Genomic DNA, 21,590 nt, shown 5'->3' with positions numbered 1-21,590 from the left:
TCGTTGTGGGAATCTACTGCTTCAAGATGATCTTCCAGCTATTTTTCGCCGTGTGTCGCTGTTTCCAGGAGCTGAAGAATTGCCGAAGAGGAAATACTTCGACTTCCAAGGAACCTGACTTCGGTGGAACCGAAATCGAAGAAAACTTTGCCTCGTCGCCCGCCACCCTGAGCGACTACGAAAGCCTCCTGAAGAAGAACGAAGAGACCTGCAAACGCTATAATTTTGCATCAGGATGGACTAAGGTCAGGGTCCTTGGAGAAGGTGGGTTTGGCAAAGTATTTTTACTAAGAAAGAAAAACACGAAGATTGCTCGAAAATGTGTCCTTTCCCAGCCTACGGAATATGGATTTTCATCGGAGGAAATCATCCACATCCAAATGAGCCATCCAAATGTGCTCAAACTGTATTGCTGGGAACAAAAGGCTAACATTCTGTGTTTCAACCTGGAATATTGTTCCAGAGGAGATATCGCGAGCCATCTGATTGACCTGTAGGAAAAAGATGCCAAATCCTACTTTAAGCAACTGTTGGATGGCGTTACTTACATCCACGCAAGAGGCATCGTTCATAGAGATCTAAAGCCTGAAAACCTTCTTGTAACAAAAGATAAGGTTGTGAAGATCTCCGACTTTGGTCTTGCGGACTTTTTCATCGTCAACGGCAAAGAGATTCGCCTGACTGAGAAGGTGGGTACCGAATCGTACATGCCACCAGAAGTTCTGCAGTCCCACTGGAAGAGATACCAAGGCCCTCCTGTCGACCTTTGGGCTTGTGGCATCATCTTTTTCAAGTTGATGACCAAAAGAAAGCCTTGGTCAAGAGCTGACCTGGATGACAAGGAGTACAAAATGTGGGTTGAAAACAGAAAGGGGCTATACAAGAAAGACGGCTGGAAAGAGCTCAACAAAGCCTTGAGGACACTTCTGAAGCTGTTGCTGGAACCGAACCCCACGCAGAGGATTTGTGGCTGGAGAAGAGTCTGCCGACATTGAGCAGATCCCGTTGTTGGACGTGTATCGCATTAAACCCTTCGTCACTGTTAATATTTGAAAGAGTCATACAATTGACTTGAGCCTTTGGCTACCAGAGGCTTCCCTCAGCTGAATGAATATTACCCTAAACCTATAATTGCATTAAGTTGTGCCCTGTGCCGAGGATGCCGGTTGGTCGACTGGGATGGAGCGTCGCTGCCTATGGCGGAGCTCGGGGTGGCCATGGTTCGAACCCTGGTAGCAAGGCGGGTTGGATCGGGGCCGCTGTACAAATCCTTGGTAAGGGGCGCCGCTTAAGCCTCTTGATAGTTAAACCGAATCAGTCAATTATGTCCTGAATATCTGGTGCATTGAGGTGTCATTTACGTTCATAATTTAAGAAAATATCATTAGTGTTACAACTAGAATCTGAAACTGGGAGAGGTAGTAATAGTTTACATGTGGGAGGAGGGAGGAGAGACAAGGGAAGAGGGAGAAGGAAGAAGACGAAAGGAGGAGGGAAGAGAAAGGACGGGCTAGAGAAAGAAAGAGAAAGGGGGAAGACTTTTACGACCTGCTTTACGAAAACTGGAAATATTTTGGTATTACAATACTTCATAAATTATTGAATGACTGCTAAATGTATGTAAGTAAGCGTAGTCTTGAGTGCAGAGTGGTGTTATGATAGATAGACATATGTTTTAGACAGTAGATGTACTTAGCGTGAATAGATCTGAATTTTATATCCAAAGTGTGCGGAGACATCAGCAAGAAAAAAAAATGGTGCTGGATGATTGCAATGAAGCCATTTCCATAGGTCTAGAGACATAAAAAATGAAGAGAGATATTAATTGAAATAGAAAATGTAGGAACAAGCCTGGGAGTCTTAAATGTACAAAATTATTTTGATAGGGAATATCCAACGATAGAAATGTCAAGAATGTAAGAATGAAGATCCAGTGAAGGGACGAATGAATCTTAAAGATTCAGTTCATCTTTTACCACAAAATTCAGTAAGATTTACAATGATCATTATGGAAATCATTCATCATAATCAGCAACCGTTGTAGAATGGCACATGGATAAGTTCGCTGTGCAATTATAAATATATAAAAAATACCAAAGAAGTCTTTTTCTTCATATTTATTATAATTCATCGTTCGAAATTCTGTCTTAAGATATGGTATATCACTAGTCAAAATTGATGTTCATGATAAGGTTTAAATCACCACATATCGGAGGGCTAGGACCGTGCCATTCACAGAGGACTCTGTAGCGTGGAATTTAATTAACCATGCCCTTGGTTCAACTTCGCCGGTGGCAGGGTTCGAACCTCCATTACAAAGGATTACAAAGGCGGAGAATGCCTTTAATAAATAAAAACTATAATAATGTAAACAACATATAAAATACATAAATGTATAGGTATAGTTAAATGATAAACAAACAGGTAAATAGTAAATAATAATGAATTGACATATAACAAATAATGAATGAGAATCAAACAGACAAATAATAACAAAACAAAAACAAATCGTATAAAACAAATTATAATCATTACAGCATCTTTGTTAGGTGTTTATCTTAATGATTCTTAAAGCTTCGAACTGAACTACATTGCACTACCTGTGCAGGAAGTTTATTTCATTCATTAACTACACGGTTGGCGAAGTTATTTCTACCCACTTCCAAATTGAATGTATTTGCGGACAGTTTGAGACCATTGTTTCTTGTCTGATTCTCATTCAATGTGAAAATTGTCTCTTTTGGTGTTGTCAATTCTCTTTAGAATTTTAAATACCTGTATCAAGTCACCTGGGAGTCTACGCTTTTTTTGTGAAAACAGATTAATATATTTTAGGCCTATAGTTATTTGGTTTCTTTTTGTCACCTTTTTTGAATATGGGAGTAACGTTAGCTAGCTTCCATTCTCTTGGGACATCTCGGGATGTGATGGATTTCTTGAAAATAATTTCTAATAGAACAAGAATCTCATTTTTCATTTCCTTTAAGATTCTTGGATGCCAACCGTCAGGCCCTGGTGTTTTATTAACTTAGTTTCTCTCTACACCTTTTAATTTTTTCTTTTGTTATATTTACTGTAGTAAGTTTACCCTAGACTTTTCACAGGTTTCAGTTTGGAGCTCACTTTGAGGTGTTTCGTTTACGAACACCGAGCTAAAATAATTGTTTAAAATATTACACATTCCTTCATTTGAATATTCAAGTTGACCGTCAGCAGATAATAGTGGACCAGTGTGATTCCTAACAACCTTTCTATCTCTAATGTGACTATAGAATTCTTTGGGATTGTCTTTGGATTTATCAGAAATATTCATTTCGTATTGTCCTACTTTTTTTTTTTAATCTCTCTGTATTGATACATAACTTTCATAGTCATTAGATGCACCCGAGCACTTATATATCTTATAAACCTGTCTCTTTTCAGCAATACTTTTTCAGTTTCTTTGTCGAGCCACTTTGGGCAAGCCTGATTTGGGGAACGTCTGTCCTTAAAAGTGATGTTAGTATGAATGATCTCAGTGAGCATATTTTGAAAAATTTCCCACATCTGATCTATAGGTCTTTCGCTTAATTTTGCCTCCCAATCTAAAAGCTGAAGCTCCTGACGTAGTCCTATGAACCGTGCTTTACTGAAATTTTTTGGGTGTTTGAATCTAAGTTGTGATCGCTATTTCCAACAGTTTCACCGACCTCTACATGAGTTACCATGCTTTCGCGGCTAGTGGTCAATAGATCGAGTAAGTTTCCATATCTTGTGGGCTCTTTTACATGCTGAATTAAGTAATTGTCACCAAGAAAATCAATCAAGCGACTACCTATATGGCCATGTTCAAGGGTCATCCAATCAATGTCAGTAAAGTTGAAATTACCCATTATCAATAAATCCCGGTTGCAGCAACTAGACCGTTATTGAAATAACAGTTTGTCGTCTGCAAATGATAATGTCTTTGGTCTATATATTACACCTACATTCATTTTTTGTCCATTTGTTTTCTCAGCCCACAAAGTATCATATGCATCCTGTTTCACTATCTCTTAAACACAAGCATGGACATTGTGTTTAACGTACAACAGAACACCCCCACCTTTCTTGTAGTTTCTATCCTGATGGAAGTGCTCAAATCCCGCAATATTAAGCTCAGCTTCAATTTGTCCACCATTTAACCATGTCTTTGTTATTCCTATCATATCGATATTTCCCCTTTTGACATGCTCCTGTCTTTCTTGGACTTAGTTGCTAATACTACGAGCATTAAAGTACATGGTTTTAAGAAATTCGTGATTATTTCCTTTTGGCACGTTTTGAGTTTCAGCATCATGCCTTACATTATAATTTTTCCGCAAGTAACGACGCCTTAACCCGTCCAGCCAGCCATTCGATATACGAGTATATCCTTTGGTACACAAGTATATCCTTTGCTATAAGAATATATCCTTGTCCTTTGGTACACATAAACACTTGCTTAATTGTTTATCTAAACAAACCTTAAAGCTTCGAATTGTACTACATTGCACTTGTGTAGCAAAGGACATACTCGTATAGCCAAGGATATGTTCTTATAGCGGAGGATACACTTGTGTTTGCTATTATTTGTTTTGTTATTATTTGCTTGATTTTCATTTATTATTCGTTATATGTCAATTTATTGTTATTTTATATTTGCCTGTTTGTTTATTATTTAACTATACTTATGCATTTATTTATTTTATCTATTATTATTTATACAATTTTTATCTTTTTTTTTCTTTTATTTGTTTATCGTTATTATAATTTTTTCCGCATTCGCAATAGTTATGGAACAAAAGGTCTCCTGTCGGCATGCTCCGCCTTTGTAATCCGTTGTAATTCTTCGCTATACGAGTATATTCGTTGCCGTTTCCTTTGCCCTATTCCCCTGTACTGTTAGAACGAGTAACAGTTACTGCTGGGAATTTGAGAGGAGTGCGGGATTCGATCCCACAACTAAGCGAATGCGAAGCCAGGATGCTTCTAATTACGCTAACAGCGCACGAGAGAAAGAGAGAGAGAGAGAGAGAGCGAGTGCGCTTCAGCCCAAACGCACCAAGTGACCACAAATCTACGAAATCCTCTTGACTCTTCGTGAAGATAGATCTTTCTTCTCCAGACTTGAGTCGTTGTGGGAATCTACTGCTTCAAGATGATCTTCCAGTTAGTTTTCGCTGTGTGTCGCTGTTTCCAGGAGCTGAAGAATTGCCGAAGAGAGAATACTTCGACTTCCAGGGAACCTGACTTCGGTGGAACCGATAACTTTGCCTCGTCGCCCGCCACCCTGACCGACTACGAAAGCCTCCTGAAGAAGAACGAAGAAACCTGCAAACGCTACAAATTTGCATCAGGATGGACTAAGGTCAGGGTCCTTGGAGAAGGACGATTTGGCAAAGTATTTCTATTGAGAAAGAAAAAGACAAAGATTGCTCGAAAATGTGTCCTTTCCCAGCCTACGGAATTTGGAATCTCGTCGGAAGAAACGATCCACATCCAGATGAGCCATCCAAATGTGCTCAAACTGTATTGCTGGGAACAGAAAGCTAACATTGTGTGTTTCAACCTGGAATATTGTTCCAGAGGAGATATCGCGAGCCATCTGATTGACCTCGAGGAAAAAGATGCCAAATGTTATTTTAAGCAACTGTTGGATGGCGTTGCTTACATCCACGCAAGAGGCATCGTTCATAGAGATCTAAAGCCTGAAAACCTTCTTGTAACAAAAGATAAGGTTGTGAAGATCTCGGACTTTGGTCTTGCGGACTTTTTCATCGTCAACGGCAAAGAGATTCGCCTGACTGAGAAGGTGGGTACCGAATCGTACATGGCACCAGAAGTTCTGCAGTCCCACTGGAAGAGATACCAAGGCCCTCCTGTCGACCTTTGGGCTTGTGGCATCATCTTTTTCAAGTTGATGACCAAAAGAAAGCCTTGTTGGTCAAGAGCTGACCTCGATGACAAGGAGTACAAAATGTGGGTTGAAGAGAGAAAAGGGCTATACAAGAAAGACGGCTGGAAGGAGCTAAACAAAGCCTTGAGGACACTTCTGAAGCTGTTGCTGGAACCGAACCCCACACAGAGGATTTGTGGCTGGAGAAGAGTCTGCCGACATTGAGCAGATCCCGTTCATAGACGCGTAACGCATTAAACCCTTCGTCACTGTTAATATTTGAAAGAGTCGTACAACTGACTTGAGCCTTTGGCTACCAGAGGCTTCCCTCAGCTGAATGAATATTACCCTAAACCTATAATTGCATTAAATTGTGCCCTGTGTCGAGGATGCCTTCTGGCCGACTGGGTTGGAGCGTCGCTGCTTATGGCGGAGCTCAGGGTGGCGGTGGTTCGAACCCTGCCAGCAAGGCGGGTTGGATCGGGGTCGTGGTTGATTAAGTTCCGGTGTACAAATCCTTGGTAAGGGGCGCCGCCTAAGCCTCCAGCTAGTTAAACCGAATCAGTCAATTATGTCCTCAAAATCTGGTGCATTGAGGTGTCATTTACGTTCATAATTTAAGAAAATATCATTAGTGTTACAAATAGAATCTGAAAATGGGAGAGGTAGTAATAGTTACATGTGGGAGAAGGGAGGAGAAAGGAGGGAAGAGGGAGAAGGAAGAAGAAGAAAGGAGGAGGGAGGAGAAAGTAGGGAGGAGGGAAGAGAAAGGACGGGCTAGAGAAAAGAAAGAGGAAGGGGGAAGACTTTTACAACCTGCTTTACCAAAACTGGAAATATTTTGGTATTACAATACTTTATATAAATTATTGAATTACTATGCTAAATGTATGTAAGTAAGCGTAGTCTTGAGTGCAGAGTGGTGTTATGATAGATAGACATATGTTTTAGACAGTAGATGTACTTTGCGTGAATAGATCTGAATTTTATATCCAATTTATTATTATTTACTATTGACCTGTTTGTTTATTATTTTAACTATACCTATGCATTTATTTATGTATTTCATTTTGTCATTTACATTATTATAGTTTTTATTTATCATTTTATTATTAATATTTTTTTTTTTTTTTTTTTTTTTTCATCCGACCTAGATATGGATCAAAAGGTCTCCTGTCGGCATGCTCCGCCTTTGTAATCCTTTGTGTACATGACACAGGATTGTGGTACTTGGGTGGTGTGCGGAGACATCAGCAAGAAAAAAAAATGGGGCTGGATGATTGCAATGAAGCCATTTCCATAGGTCTAGAGGCATAAAAAATGAATAGAGATATTAATTGAAATAGAAAATGTAGGAACAAGCCTGAGAGTCTTAAATGTACAAATTTATTTTGATAGTGAATAACCCAAGATAGAAATGTCAAGAATGTAAGAATGAAAATCCAGTGAAGGGACGAATGAATCTTAAAGATTCAGTTCATCATTTACCACAAAATGCAGTAAGATTTACAATTATTATTATGGAAATCATTCATCAGAATTAGCGACCGTTGTAGAATGGCACATAGATAAATTCGCTATGCAATTATAAATATATAAAAAATACCAAAGAAGTCTTTTTCTACATATTCAATATAATTCATCGTTCGAAATTCTGCCTTAAGATATGGTATGTCACTCGTCGAAATTTATGTTCATGATAAGGTTTAAATCACCCCATATCGGAGGGCTAGGACCATGCCCTTCACAGAGGACTTTGTAGCGTGGAATTTAATTAACCATGCCCTTGGTTCAACTTCGCCGGTGGCAGGGTTCGAACCTCCATTACAAAGGATTACAAAGGCGGAGAATGCCGACAGGAGGCCTTTTGGTCCATTCATTATTTAGTAATAAATTAAGAAATAAAAACTATAATAATGTAAATATCATATATAATACATAAATATATGTAAAGGTTTAGTTGTATAATAAACAAAAAGGTAAATAGTAAATAATAATAAATTGACATATAACAAATAATAAATGAGAATCAAACAGACAAATAATAACAAAACAAAAACAAATCGTATAAAATAAATTATAATCATTACAGCATCTTGGTTAGGTGTTTATCTTAATGATTCTTAAAGCTTCGAACTGAACTACGTTGCACTACCTGTGCAGGAAGTTTATTCCATTCATTAACTACACGGTTGGCGAAATTGTTTCCACCCACTTCCAAAATGAATCTATTTACGGACAGTTTGAGACCATTGTTTCTTGTCTGATTCTCATTCAATGTGAAAATTGTCACTTGGTGTTGTCAATTCCCTTTAGAATTTTAAATACCTGTATCAAGTCACCTGTGAGTCTACGCTTTTTTAGGGAAAACAGATTAATATGTTTTAGTCGATTTTCGTATGATTTATTTTTGTTATTTGGAATCAGTTTTGTGGCTCGCTGTTGTACCTTTTCCAGTCTGTCAATGTCTTTAATGAGATTCGGTGACCATACGGAAACAACATATTCCAAATGTGGACGAACTAACAATTGATAAAGTTTGGTAATGAGTGATTGACTTTTGAAATCAAAAGATCGCGCGATCAGTCCTAGAATCTTATTTACTTTCTCAGAGGCTGAAATACACTGCTTGGATGATTTGGGGTCGTTACTGATAATTACGCCGAGATCTTTTTCACTATTCACTTTTGTTAACGCATTTCCAAATAACCTGTACTTACTGTTATTTTTACCTTACATTTACTTGTGTTAAATTTCATTAACCACTTTTCAGACCATTGCTGTAATTTATCTAAATCTTCTTGAATATCTAATCGGTTGAAGTGATCATTTGCCATTCCACACAGTTTTGTATCATCAGCAAATTTGGAAACATTAGATTTTAGTCCATGGTCTATGTCATTTATATAAACTATGAATAGAAGTGGTCCAAGAACGGAACCCTGAGGAACTCCACCTGTAACATTTTTCCATCTAGAAGTTTTTCCATTTAAAGCAACTCTGTTTTGGATCATTCAACTAATTACTAGTCCAACTTAATAGGGTACCACTTATTCCGTGTGAAGCTAATTTAGTAAGTAGTCTTTCATGGGGGACGGCATCGAAAGCTTTGCAAGTTCTAGGTATATTAAATCTATATTGTTTCTTTTGTCATAATTCGAGATGACTGTGTTGTAGAATTCGAGTTAGTCACGCAAGAACGTTTCCGTCTGAATCCATGCTGGCTATCATTTATCGAACAGGTACTTTCTAAATGAATATGGGAGTAACATTAGCTAGGTTTTCATTCTTTTGGGACATCTCCGGATATGATGGATTTCATGAAAATAATTTCTAATGGAACAACAATCTCATTTTTCATTTCCTTTAAGATTCTTGGATGCCAACCGTCAGGCCCTGGTGTTTTATTAACTTTGAGTTTCTCTATACACCTTTTAATTTTTTCTTTTGTTATATTTACCGTAGTAAGTTTACCCTAGACTTTTCACAGGTTTCAGTTTGGAGTTCACTTTGAGGTGTTTCGTTTACGAATACCGAGCTAAAATAATTGTTTAGAATATTACACATTCCTTCATTTGAATATTCAAGTTGACCGTCAGCAGATAATAGTGGACCAATGTGATTCCTAACAACCTTTTTATCTCTAATGTAACTATAGAATTCTTTGGGATTCTCTTTGGATTTATCAGCGATATTCATTTCGTATTGTCGTTTTCGTTTTTTTTTTATTGTCTTTTTTAAATTTCTCTGTATTAATACATAACTTCCATAGTCATTAGGTGCACTCGAACACTTGTACTTCTTATAAGCTTGTCTGTTTTTAGCAATACTTTATTTTCAATTTCTTTGTCAAGCCATTTTGGGCGAGCCTTATTTGGGGAACGTCTGTCCTTAAAAGGGATGTAAGTATGAATCATCTCAGTGAGCGTATTTTGATAAAATTTCCCACATCAGATCTACAGGTCTTTCGCTTAATTTTGCCTCCCAATCTGAAAGCTGAAGCTCCTGACGTAGTCCTATGAACTGAGCTTTACTGAAATCGGGTTTTTTAGAAACACAAGTATCTATTTTAATAAATTGTGGGTGTTTGAATCTAAGTTGTGATCGCTATTTGCAAGAGTTTCACTGACTTCTACATGAGTTACCATGCTTTCGCTGCTAGTGATCAATAGATCGAGTAAGTTTCCATATCTTGTGGGCTCTTTTACATGCTGAGTTAAGTAATTGTCACCAAGAAAATCAATCAAGCGACTACCTATGTGGCCATGTTCAAGGGTCATCCAATCAATGTCAGTAAAGTTGAAATTACCCATTATCAATAAATCCCGGTTGCAGAAACTAGACCGTTCTTGAAATAACAGTTTGTCGTCTGCTAATGATAATGTCCTTGGCCTATATATTACACCTACATTCATTTTTTGTCCATTTGTTTGGGTAAACTCAACCCACAAACTATCATATGCATCCTGTTTCACTATCTCTAAAATACAAGCATGGACATTGTTTTTAACGTACAACAGAACACCCCCACCTTTCTTGTGGTTTCTATCCTGATGAAAGTGTTTAAATCCCGCAATATTAAATTCAGCTTCTAACTCTGTACCGTTTAACCATGTCTCAGTTTTTCCTATCATATCGATATTTTCGCTTTTGACATACGCCTGTATTTCTTGAAATTTGTTCCTAATACTACGAGCATTAAAATACCTGGTTTTAAGAAACTCGTGATTATTTTTTTTTTACACATTTTGAGTTTCAATATCATGTTTTACATTATAATTTTGCCGCAAGTAATGACGCCTTAACTTGTCCAGCAGAGCCATCCGATATACGAGTATATCCTTTGCTACCCAAGTATATATTTCGCTATAAAAATATATCCTTGTCCTTTGGTACACATAAACAATATAAAATAAATGGCAGTCATTGCAGCACCTTGCTTCAATATTTACTTGTGTTTGCTATTATTTGTTTTGTTATTATTTGCTTAATTTTTATTTGTTATTCGTTATTTTTCAATTTATTATTATTTAATATTTACCTGTTTGTTTACTATTCAACAATACCTATGCATTTATCTATTTTATTTATTATTATTTATATTATTTTAATTTTATTTATTTTTATTTATTTTATTTTATTTTTTATAATTTTGTCCGCATTCGACATAGTTATGGAACAAAAGGTCTCCTGTTGGCATGCTACGCCTTTGTAATCCTTCGCTATACGAGTATATTCGTTGCCGTTTCCTTTGCCCTATGTCCCTGTACTATTAGGACAAGTAACAGTTACTGCTGGGAATTAGAGAGAAGTGCGGGATTCGAACCTATAACTAAGCGAATGCGAGGCCAGCATTCTTCTAATTACACCACCAGCGCACGAAAGAGAGAGAGAGAGAGAGAGAGAGAGAGAGAGAGAGAGAAAGAGAGAGAGAGAGAGAGCGAGTGCGCTTCAGCCCAAGTGCACGAAGTGACCAGATATCTACGAAATCCTCTTGACTCTTCGTGAAGATAGATCTTTCTCCTCCAGACTAGAGTCGTTGGGGGAATCTACTGCTTCAAGATGATCTTCCAGCTATTTTTCGCCGTGTGTCGCTGTTTCCAAGAGCTGAAGAATTGCCGAAGAGGAAATACTTCGACTTCCAAGGAACCTGACTTCGGTGGAACCGAAAACGAAGAAAACTTTGCCTCGTCGCCCGCCACCCTGACCGACTACGAAAGCCTCCTGAAGAAGAACGAAGAAACGTGCAAACGCTACAATTTTGCATCAGGATGGACTAAGGTCAGGGTCCTTGGAGAAGGTGGGTTTGGCAAAGTATTTTTACTAAGAAAGAAAAAGACGAAAATTGCTCGAAAATGTGTCCTTTCCCAGCCTACGGAATATGGATTTTCATCGGAAGAAATCATCCACATCCAGATGAGCCATCCAAATGTGCTCAAACTGTATTGCTGGGAACAGAAGGCTAACATTGTGTGTTTCAACCTGGAATATTGCTCCAGAGGAGATAGCGCGAGCCATCTGATTGACCTCGAGGAAAAAGATGCCAAATCCTACTTTAAGCAACTGTTGGATGGCGTTACTTACATCCACGCAAGAGGCATCGTTCATAGAGATCTAAAGCCTGAAAACCTTCTTGTAACAAAAGATAAAGTTGTGAAGATCTCCGACTTTGGTCTTGCGGACTTTTTCATCGTCAACGGCAAAGAGATTCGCCTGACTGAGAAGGTGGGTACCGAATCGTACATGCCACCAGAAGTTCTACAGACCCACAGGAAGAGATACCAAGGCCCTCCTGTCGACCTTTGGGCTTGTGGCATCATCTTTTTCAAGTTGATGACCAAAAGAAAGCCTTGGTCAAGAGCTGACCTGGATGACAAGGAGTACAAAATGTGGGTTGAAAATAGAAAGGGGCTATACAAGAAAGACGGCTGGAAGGAGCTAAACAAAGCCTTGAGGACACTTCTGAATCTCTTGTTGGAACCGAACCCCACGCAGAGGATTTGTGGCTGGAGAAGAGTCTGCCGATATTGAGCTGATCCCGTTGTTGGACGCGTATCGCATTAAACCCTTCGTCACTGTTAATATTTGAAAGAGTCGTACAATTGACTTGAGCCTTTGGCTACCAGAGGCTTCCCTCAGCTGAATGAATATTACCCTAAACCTATAATTGCATTAACTTGTCCCCTGTGCCGAGGATGCCTTCTGGCCGACTGGGACGGAGCGTCGCTGCTTGCGGTGGAGCTCGGGGTGGCGGTGGTTCGAACCCTGCCAGCGAGGTGGATTGGACCGGGGTCGTGGTTGATTAGGTTCCGCGCTACAAAGTCCTTGGTCAGGGGCACCGTCTTAGCCCTCTGATAATTAAACCGAATCAGTCAATTATGTCCTCAATATCTGGTGTATTGAGGTGTCATTTATATTCATATTTTAGGAAAATATCATTAGTGTTACCACTAGAATCAGAAACTGGGAGAGGTAGTAATAGTTTATATGTGGGAGGAGGGAGGAGAGACGAGGGAAGAGGGAGAAGGAAGAGGAAGGAAGGAGGAGGGAGTAGAAAGGACGGGGTATGGAGGAGGGAGGAGGAGAAAGGACGGAGGAGGGAGAAGAAAGAGTAAGGGGGAAGACTTTTAAAACAAGCTTTTGCCAAAACTAGAATTGTTTTGATATTATAATACGAGTACTTCGTATATTATTGAATGACTATGCTAAATGCATGTAAGTAAGCGTAGTCTTTAGTGGAGAGTGGTGTTATGGTATATAGACATATGTTTTAGACATGAATAGATCTGAGTTTTAGACATGAATAGATCTGAGTTTTAGACGTTAATAGATCTGAGTTTTAGACATTAATAGATCTCAGTTTTAGATCCAAAGTGTATATGATACAGGATTGGTGTACTTGAGTGGTGTGCGGAGAAATCAGGAACAGAAAAAAAAATTTGGTTGGATAATAGCAACAAAGCTATTTCCGTGGGTCTAGAGACATAAAAAATGAAGAGAGATATTAATTTAAATAGAAAATGTAGGAACAAGTCTGGGAGTCTTAAATGTGCAAATTGATTTTGATAGGGAATAACAAACTATAGAAATGTCAATAATTTAAGAATGAAGATCCAGTTATGGGACGAATTAATCTTAAATATTCATTTAATTTTTTAACACAAAATTCAGTTTTACAAGTATAATTATTTAAATCATTCATCACAATAAGCTACCGTTGTAGAATGGCACATGGATAAATTCGCCATACAATTATAAATATATAAAAAATACCAAAGAAGTGTTTTTCTACATATTCATTATAATTCATCGTTCGAAATTCTGCCTTAAGATATGGTATGTCACACGTCGAAATTTATGTTCATGATCAGGTTTAACGTCACAAACACCCCTTATCGGAGAGCTAAGACGGTACCCCTCACAGAGGGCTTTGTAGCGTGAAATTGAATGAACCATGCCCTTGGTTCAACCTCGCCGGTGACAGGGTTCGAACCGCCATTATAAAGGATTTGAAAGGTGAAGTATGCCGACAGGAGACCTTTTGGTCCATATGTACATCGGATGCGAAAAAAAAATAAAAACTATAATAATGTAAATAAATGAAATACATAAATGTATATAGTTGAATAATAAACAAGCAGGTAAATAGTAAATAATAAATTGACATATAACTAGTAATAAATGAGAATCAAATAGACAAATAATAAAAATATATATATATATATATATATATATATAAAATAACTTATAATCGTTACAGCATCTTGCTTAGCTGTTTATCTAAATGATTCTTAAAGCTTCGAACTGAACTTCATTGCACTACCTGTGCAGGAAGTTTATTCTATTCATTAACTACACGGCTGGGGAAGTTGTTTCAACCCACTTCCAAATCAAATCTATTTCCTGACATTTTGAGACCATTGTTTCTTGTCTGATTCTCATTCAATGTGAAAATTTTGTCACTTTTGATGTTGTCAATACCCTTTAGAATTTTAAAGACCTTTATCAAGTTACCTTTGAGTCTACGCTTTTTTAGGGAAAGCAGATTCATTTGTTTTAGTCGATTTACATATGATATATTTTTTATATATGGAATCGGTTTTGTGGTGCATTGTTGTACTTTTTCCAGTCTGTCAATGTCTTTAATGAGATTCGGTGACCATACGGAAACAGCATATTCCAAATGTGGACGAACTAACGATTTATATAACTTGTTAATGAGAGATGGACTTTTGAAGTAAAAAAAATCGCTCAATCAGTTCTAGAATCTTATTTGCTTTCTCAGAGGCTGAAATACACTCCTTGGATGATTTGAGATCGTTACTGATAATTACGCCGAGATCTTTTTCACTATTCACATTTGTTAACAAATTTCCAAATAACTTGTAATCGTACTATTATTTTTACCTATGTGCATTACCTTGCATTTACATGTGTTAAATTTCATTAGCCACTTTTCAGACCATTGCTGTAATTGATCTAAATCTTCTTGAATATCTAATTGATTTAAGTGATCATTTGCCCCGTACAGTTTTGTATCATCAGCAAATTTGGAAATAGTAGATATTAGTCCATGGTCTATATCATTTATATATACTATGAATAGAAGTTGCCCAAAAACGGAACCCTGAGGAACTCCACTTGTAAAAAATTTCAATCTAGAAGTTTTTCCATTTAAAACAAATCTGTTTTCGATCTTTCAACCAATTACTAGTCCAACTTAACAAGGTACCACTTACTCCGTGTGAAACTAATTTAGTGAGTAGTCTTTCGTGTGGGACGGTATCAAAAGCTTTTGCAAAGTCTAGATATATTAAATGTATATTGTTTCTTTTGTCATAATTCGAGATAACTGTGTTGTAGAATTCGAGCAAGTTAGTCACCCAAGAACGTTTCCGTTTGAAACCATGTTGGCTATCATTTATCAAACGGTTACTTTCTGAATGATGTTCGATAGCATCTCTGATAATAGTTTCCATTATTTTTCCTACGATTAAAATCAAACTTATAGGCCTATAGTTATTTGGTTTCTTTTTGTCACCTTTTTTGAATATGGGAGTAACGTTAGCTAGCTTCCATTCTGTTGGGACATCTCCGGATGTGATGGATTTCTTGAAAATAATTTCTAATGGAACAGCAATCTCATTTTTTATTTCCTTTAAGATTCTTGGATGCCAACCGTCAAGCCCTGGTGTCTTATTAACTTTGAGTTTCTCTATACACCTTTTAATTTTTTCTTTTGTTATATTTACCGTAGTAAGTAAGTTTACCCTACTTTTCACAGGTGTTTGGAGTTCACTTTATAGTGTTTCGTTTACGAATACCGAGCTAAAATAATTGTGTGAAATATTATACATTCCTTCATTTGAATATTCAAGTTGACCGTCAGCAGATAATAGTGGACCAATGTGATTCCTAATAACCTTTTTATCTCTAATGTAACTATAGAATTCTTTGGGATTCTCTTTGGATTTATCAGCGGTATTCATTTCGTATTGTCGTTTTCACTTTTTTTTATTGTCTTTTTAAAATTTCTCTGTATTGATACATAACTTTGATAGTCATTAGGTGCACCCAAGCACTTGTATTTCTTATAAGCCTGTCTCTTTTTAGCAATACTTTTTCAGTTTCTTTGTCGAGCCATTTTGGGCGAGCCTGATTTGGGGGACGTCTGTCCTTAAAAGGAATGTAAGTATGAATCATGTTAATGAGCGTATTATTAAAAATTTCCCACATATGATCTACAGGTCTTTCGCTTAATTTTGCCTTCCAATCTGAAAGCTGAAGCTCCTGAACTGAGCTTTACTTAAATCGGGTATTCTAGAAACACAGGTATCTATTCTAAAAAAAAATTGGTGTTTGAATCTAAGTTGTGATCGCTATTTGCAAGAGTTTCACCAACTTCTACATGAGTTACCATGCTTTCGCGGCTAGTGATCAATAGATCGAGTAAGTTTCCATATCTTGTGGGCTCTTTTACATGCTAAATTAAGTAATTGTCACAAAAAAAAATCAAACGACTACCCATATCCCATGTTCAAGGGTCATTCAATGTCAGTAAAATTGAAATCACCCATTATCAATAAATCCCGGTTGCAGAAACTAGACCGTTCTTGAAACACTTTCTCTAAAACACAAGCATGTATATTGTTTTTAACATACAACCGAACACCCCCACCTTTTTTGTGATTTCTATCCTGATGAAAGCGTTTAAATCCCGCAATATTAAATTCAGCTTCTAACTCTGTACTGTTTAACCATGTCTCAGTTTTTCCTATCATATCGAGATTTTCGCTTTTGACATACGCCTCTGTTTCTTGAAATTTGTTCCTAATATTACGAGCAAGTACATAGTTTTAAGAAACTCGTGATTATTTCTTTTTGACACATTTTGAGTTTCAATATCATGTCTTACATTATAATTTTACCGCAAGTAACGACGCCTTAAACCGTCCAGCCAGCCATTCGATATACGAGTATATTCTTTGCTACACAAGTATATCCTTTGCTATAAGAATATATCCTTGTCCTTTGGTATACATAAACACTTAAGTGTTTATCTAAACAAACCGTAAAGCTTCGAACTGAACTACATTGCACTTGTGTAGCAAAGTACATACGCGTATAGCTAAGGATATGTTCTTATAGCGGAGGATACACTTGTGTTTGCTATTATTTGTTTTGTTATTATTTGCTTGATTTTCATTCATTATTCGTTATTTGTCAATTTATTGTTATTTATTATTTACCTGTTTGTTTATTATTTAACTATACCTATGCATTTATTTTATCTATTATTATTTATATAATTTTTATTTTATTTAATTTATCTTTTATTTATTCATCGTTATTATGATTTTTCCGCATTCGCAATAGTTATGGAGCAAAAGGTCTCCTGTCGGCATGCTCCGCCTTTGTAATCCGTTGTAATTCTTCGCTATACGAGTATATTCGTTGTCGTTTCCTTTGCCCTATTCCCCTGTACTATTAGGACAAGTAACAGTTACTGCTTGGAATCGGAGAGAAGTGCGGGATTCGAACCCATAACTAAGCGAATGCGAAGCCAGCATGCTTCTAATTACGCCACCAATGCACAAGAGAGAGAGAGAGACCGAGTGCGCTTCAGCCCAAGCGCACCAAGTGACCACAAATCTACGAAATCCTCTTGACTTTTTGTGAAGATAGATTGATTGGAGATGGTTAAAGAAAATGGAGAAAAGTGGGAGGTGAGCCAGCTGTTGTTTGCGGACGACACTGCGCTTGTGGCAGGGTCAGAGGAGGGATTGAGGAAGCTGGTGGCAGAGTTTGGGAGAGTATGTGATAGAAGAAAGCTAAAGATAAATGTGGGTAAAAGTAAGGTGATGAGATGTACAAGGGGTGAAAGTGGCAGTAGACTGGAAGTGAACATTAAGGGAGAGCGACTGGAGGAAGTGGATAGTTTTAGATACTTGGGTGCAAGTGTAGCAGGAAAAGGTGGAGTGAAGGTGGAGGTAGAATGTAGATTGAGAGAAGCGAGTAAATGCCTTGGTGGTTTAAAGAGTGTAATGAGGAATAGACATTTGGGAATGGATGCGAAGAGGAGATTGTATGAAGGAGTGATTGTGCCAACAGCACTGTATGGGGCAGAAACGTGGAACATAAGAGAAGTAGAGAGAAGGAGTTTGAATGTGTTTGAGATGAGGTGTCTGAGAAGTATGGTGGGGGTTACTAGGCTAGATAGAGTGAGAAATGAGGAGGTGAGGAGGAGAACAGGGGTGAAAAAGGATTTGGGAGATAGGGTTGATGAAAGAATATTAGGATGGTTTGGACACATGGAAAGAATGAGTGAAGAAAGACTAGTAAAAGAGGTATGGAAGGCAGATGTGGAGGGAGTGAACATGAGGGGACGTCCTAGGATGAGGTGGATGGATGGGGTGAAGGGGGCTTTGGGGAAGAGGGGAATGTCTGTTGAGGAAGGAAGGGAGAGGACGGAAGACAGAGGTGAGTGGAGAATGGTTGTATATGGATGATGTTGTGACTGCATGAGGAGGAATGGGCGGGGGGTGGGGGGTGGGGTAGTATGTGTGAGTAAATTTTGACGCAGCCCGAAGGGATTTCTCCCCGTCCTCGCCTTATATGCAAAGGGGGACGGAGAGGGGGGGTCGCCGATTAAATGAAGCGGCCTCGCTGTGGATGTACTGTGTCTTGCGACACTGCTTCTGACCCAGGGCGGTGGGCAGGGTGCAGGGATGGCCCGTCATCCAGGAGGTGCTCAGATGAGAGGAAGGGTGGGAGGGATGTGGAGTTTATTTAGGGATGAAATGGGTGGGAGTGTTTTTATGCCTTTCCCTTTTTGGCTACCTCCCTTGGAAGGAGGAAAAAGCCTTGGTATATGTATGTATGTAGATCTTTCTCCTCCAGACTAGAGTCGTTGTGGGAATCCACTGCTTCAAGATGATCTTCCAGCTATTTTTCGCCGTGTGTCGCTGTTTCCAGGAGCTGAAAAACTGCCGAAGAGGAAATACTTCGACTTCCAGAGAACCTGACTTCGGTGGAACCGAAAACTTTGCCTCGTCCCCAGCCACCCTGACCGACTACGAAAGCCTCCTGAAGAAGAACGAAGAAACGTGCAAACGCTACAATTTTGCATCAGGATGGACTAAGGTTTGGCAAAGTATTTTTACTAAGAAATAAAAAGACAAAGATTGCTCGAAAATGTGTTCTTTCCCAGCCTACGGAATATGGATTTTCATCGGAAAAAATCATCCACATCCAGATGAGCCATCCAAATGTGCTCAAACTTTATTGCTGGGAACAGAAGGCTAACATTGTGTGTTTCAACCTGGAATATTGCTCCAGAGGAGATATCGCGAGCCATCTGATTGACCTCGAGGAAAAAGATGCCAAATCCTACTTTAAGCAACTGTTGGATGGCGTTACTTACATCCACGCAAGAGGCATCGTTCATAGAGATCTAAAGCCTGAAAACCTTCTTGTAACAAAAGATAAAGTTGTGAAGATCTCCGACTTTGGTCTTGCGGACTTTTTCATCGTCAACGGCAAAGAGATTCGCCTGACTGAGAAGGTGGGTACCGAATCGTACATGCCACCAGAAGTTCTGCAGTCCCAAAACAAGAGATACCAAGGCCCTCCTGTCGACCTTTGGGCCTGTGGCATCATCTTTTTCAAGTTGATGACCAAAAGAAAGCCTTGGTCAAGAGCTGACCTGGATGACAAGGAGTACAAAATGTGGGTTGAAGAGAGAAAGGGGCTATACAAGAAAGACGGCTGGAAAGAGCTAAACAAAGCCTTGAGGACACTTCTGAAGCTCTTGTTGGAACCGAACCCCACGCAGAGGATTTCTGGCTGGAGAAGAGTGTGCCGATATTGAGCAGATCCCGTTCATAGACGCGTAACGCATTAAACCCTTCGTCACTGTTAATATTTGAAAGAGTCGTACAACTGACTTGAGCCTTTGGCTACCAGAGGCTTCCCTCAGCTGAATGAATGTTACCATAAGCCTATAATTGCATTAACTTGTGCCCTGTGCCGGTTGGTCGACTGGGATGGAGCGTCGCTGCTTGCGGCGGAGCTCAGGGTGGCGGTGGTTCGAACCCTGCCATCGAGGTGGGTTGGACCGGGGTCGTGGTTGATTAGGTTCCGCGGTACAAAGTCCTTGGTAAGGGGCGCCGCCTTAGCCTCCAAATAGTTAAACCGAATCAGTCAATTGTGTCCTCAATATCTGGTGCATTGAGGTGTCATTTATATTCATTATTTAAGAATATATAATTAGTGTTATAACTTGATTATGATAGTGTGAGATGTACTTATAGTCTACATGTGGGAGGAGAGAGAGGAGAGAAGAGAGAGAAGGAAGAGGAGAGAAGGAGGAGGGAGGAGAACGGACGGGGTAGGGAGGAGGGAGGAGAAAGGACGGAGGAGGGAGAAAACAAAAGGAAGGAGGAAGGAGGGAGAAGAAAGAGTAAGGGGGAAGACTTTTACAACAAGCTTTTGTCAAAACTGGAATTATTTGTGTGTTATAATACTTCATGAATTATTGAATGACTATGCGAAATGCATGTAAGTAAGCATACTCATTAGTGCAGAGTGTTACGGTAGATAGATATATGTTTTAGACATTAGATGTATTTAGGGTGAATAGATGTGAATTTTAGATCCAGAGTGTAAAAGAAATAAAAAAGAGAAATAAAGTTGGGGTTGAATAAAGTTAATGAAGCCACCATGGCCTTAGAGACATAAAAAAAATGCAGAAAGAGATATTCATTTAAATAGAAAATGTTGGACCAAACCTGGAAATCTTAAATGTGCAAATTGATTTTGATAGGGAATAACTAACGATAGAAATGTCAAGAATAAGATCCAGTAAATGGACGTATGAATCTTAGAGATCATATGATATAAGTTGTAGAATCAGTGTATCTTTTACCACAAAATTCAGTAAATTTAAGGAAATATCATTAGTGTTACCACCAGAATCTTGAACTGGGATAGGTAGTAATAGTTTATATGTGGGAGGAGGGAGGAGAGACGAGGGAAGAAGGAGAAGGAAGAGGAAGGAAGGAGGAGGGAGGAGAAAGGACGGGGTAGAGAGGAGGAAGGATATAGGACGGAAGAGGGAGAAGAAAAAGGAAGGAGGAAAGAGGAAGTGGGAAGACTTTTACTACAGGCTTTACCAAAACTGGAATTATTTTGGTTTTATAATACTTCATAATTTATTGAATGACTATGCTAAATGCATGTAAGTATGCGTACTCTTTAGTGTTGAGTGGTGTTATGGTAGATAGACATATGTTTTAGACATAAAATATAATGAGCGTGAATAGATCTGAGTTTTAGATCCAAAGTGTACATGATACAGGATAGGGATACTGTGGGTAGTGTACGGAGACATCAGAAAAAAAAAAGGGGAGGGGGTTGGATGATAGCAATGAACCCATTTCCATGTGTCTAGAGACCTAAAAGATGAAGAGAGATATTCATTTAAATAGAAAAAGTAGGAACAAGCCTGGGAGTCTTAAATGTGCCACTTGATTTTCATAGGGAATAACCAACGATAGAAATGTCAAGAATGTAAGAATGAAGATCCAGTGAAGGGATGAATGAATCTTAAAGATTCAGTTCATTTTTTACCACAAAATTCAGTAAGATTTACAATTATCATTATGGCAATCATTCATCACCCCATATCGGAGGG

The 21,590-nt window shown here is 38.5% G+C and overlaps 4 protein-coding genes across 6 annotated transcripts in view; all 4 read left to right on the top strand.

The window, feature by feature from the left end:
- The window catches only part of LOC143033019 (uncharacterized), a 787,267-nt gene that overhangs the window by 390,714 nt on the left and 374,963 nt on the right, over positions 1-21,590 (top strand). The window lies entirely within an intron of this gene.
- Positions 5,159-6,121, top strand: LOC143033090 (serine/threonine-protein kinase Chk1-like). Its single transcript, XM_076198288.1, has one exon. It carries the CDS (start codon positions 5,159-5,161, stop codon positions 6,119-6,121), a length of 963 nt encoding a protein of 320 aa, XP_076054403.1.
- On the top strand, positions 11,459-12,427 carry LOC143033088 (serine/threonine-protein kinase Chk1-like). Its single transcript, XM_076198287.1, has one exon. The coding sequence runs from the start codon at positions 11,459-11,461 to the stop codon at positions 12,425-12,427; it is 969 nt and encodes a 322-aa protein (XP_076054402.1).
- Positions 18,830-19,766, top strand: LOC143033087 (serine/threonine-protein kinase Chk1-like). Its single transcript, XM_076198286.1, has 2 exons — positions 18,830-19,039; positions 19,107-19,766. Exons 1-2 carry the CDS (start codon positions 18,830-18,832, stop codon positions 19,764-19,766), a joined length of 870 nt encoding a protein of 289 aa, XP_076054401.1.

Source organism: Oratosquilla oratoria, chromosome 15 (assembly GCF_046742065.1).
Source record: "Oratosquilla oratoria isolate Oo_2021 chromosome 15, ASM4674206v1, whole genome shotgun sequence".
NCBI lineage: Eukaryota > Metazoa > Arthropoda > Malacostraca > Stomatopoda > Squillidae > Oratosquilla > Oratosquilla oratoria.
Note: the sequence above shows the minus strand (reverse complement) of the source record. Positions and strands in the feature narration are given on the sequence as shown.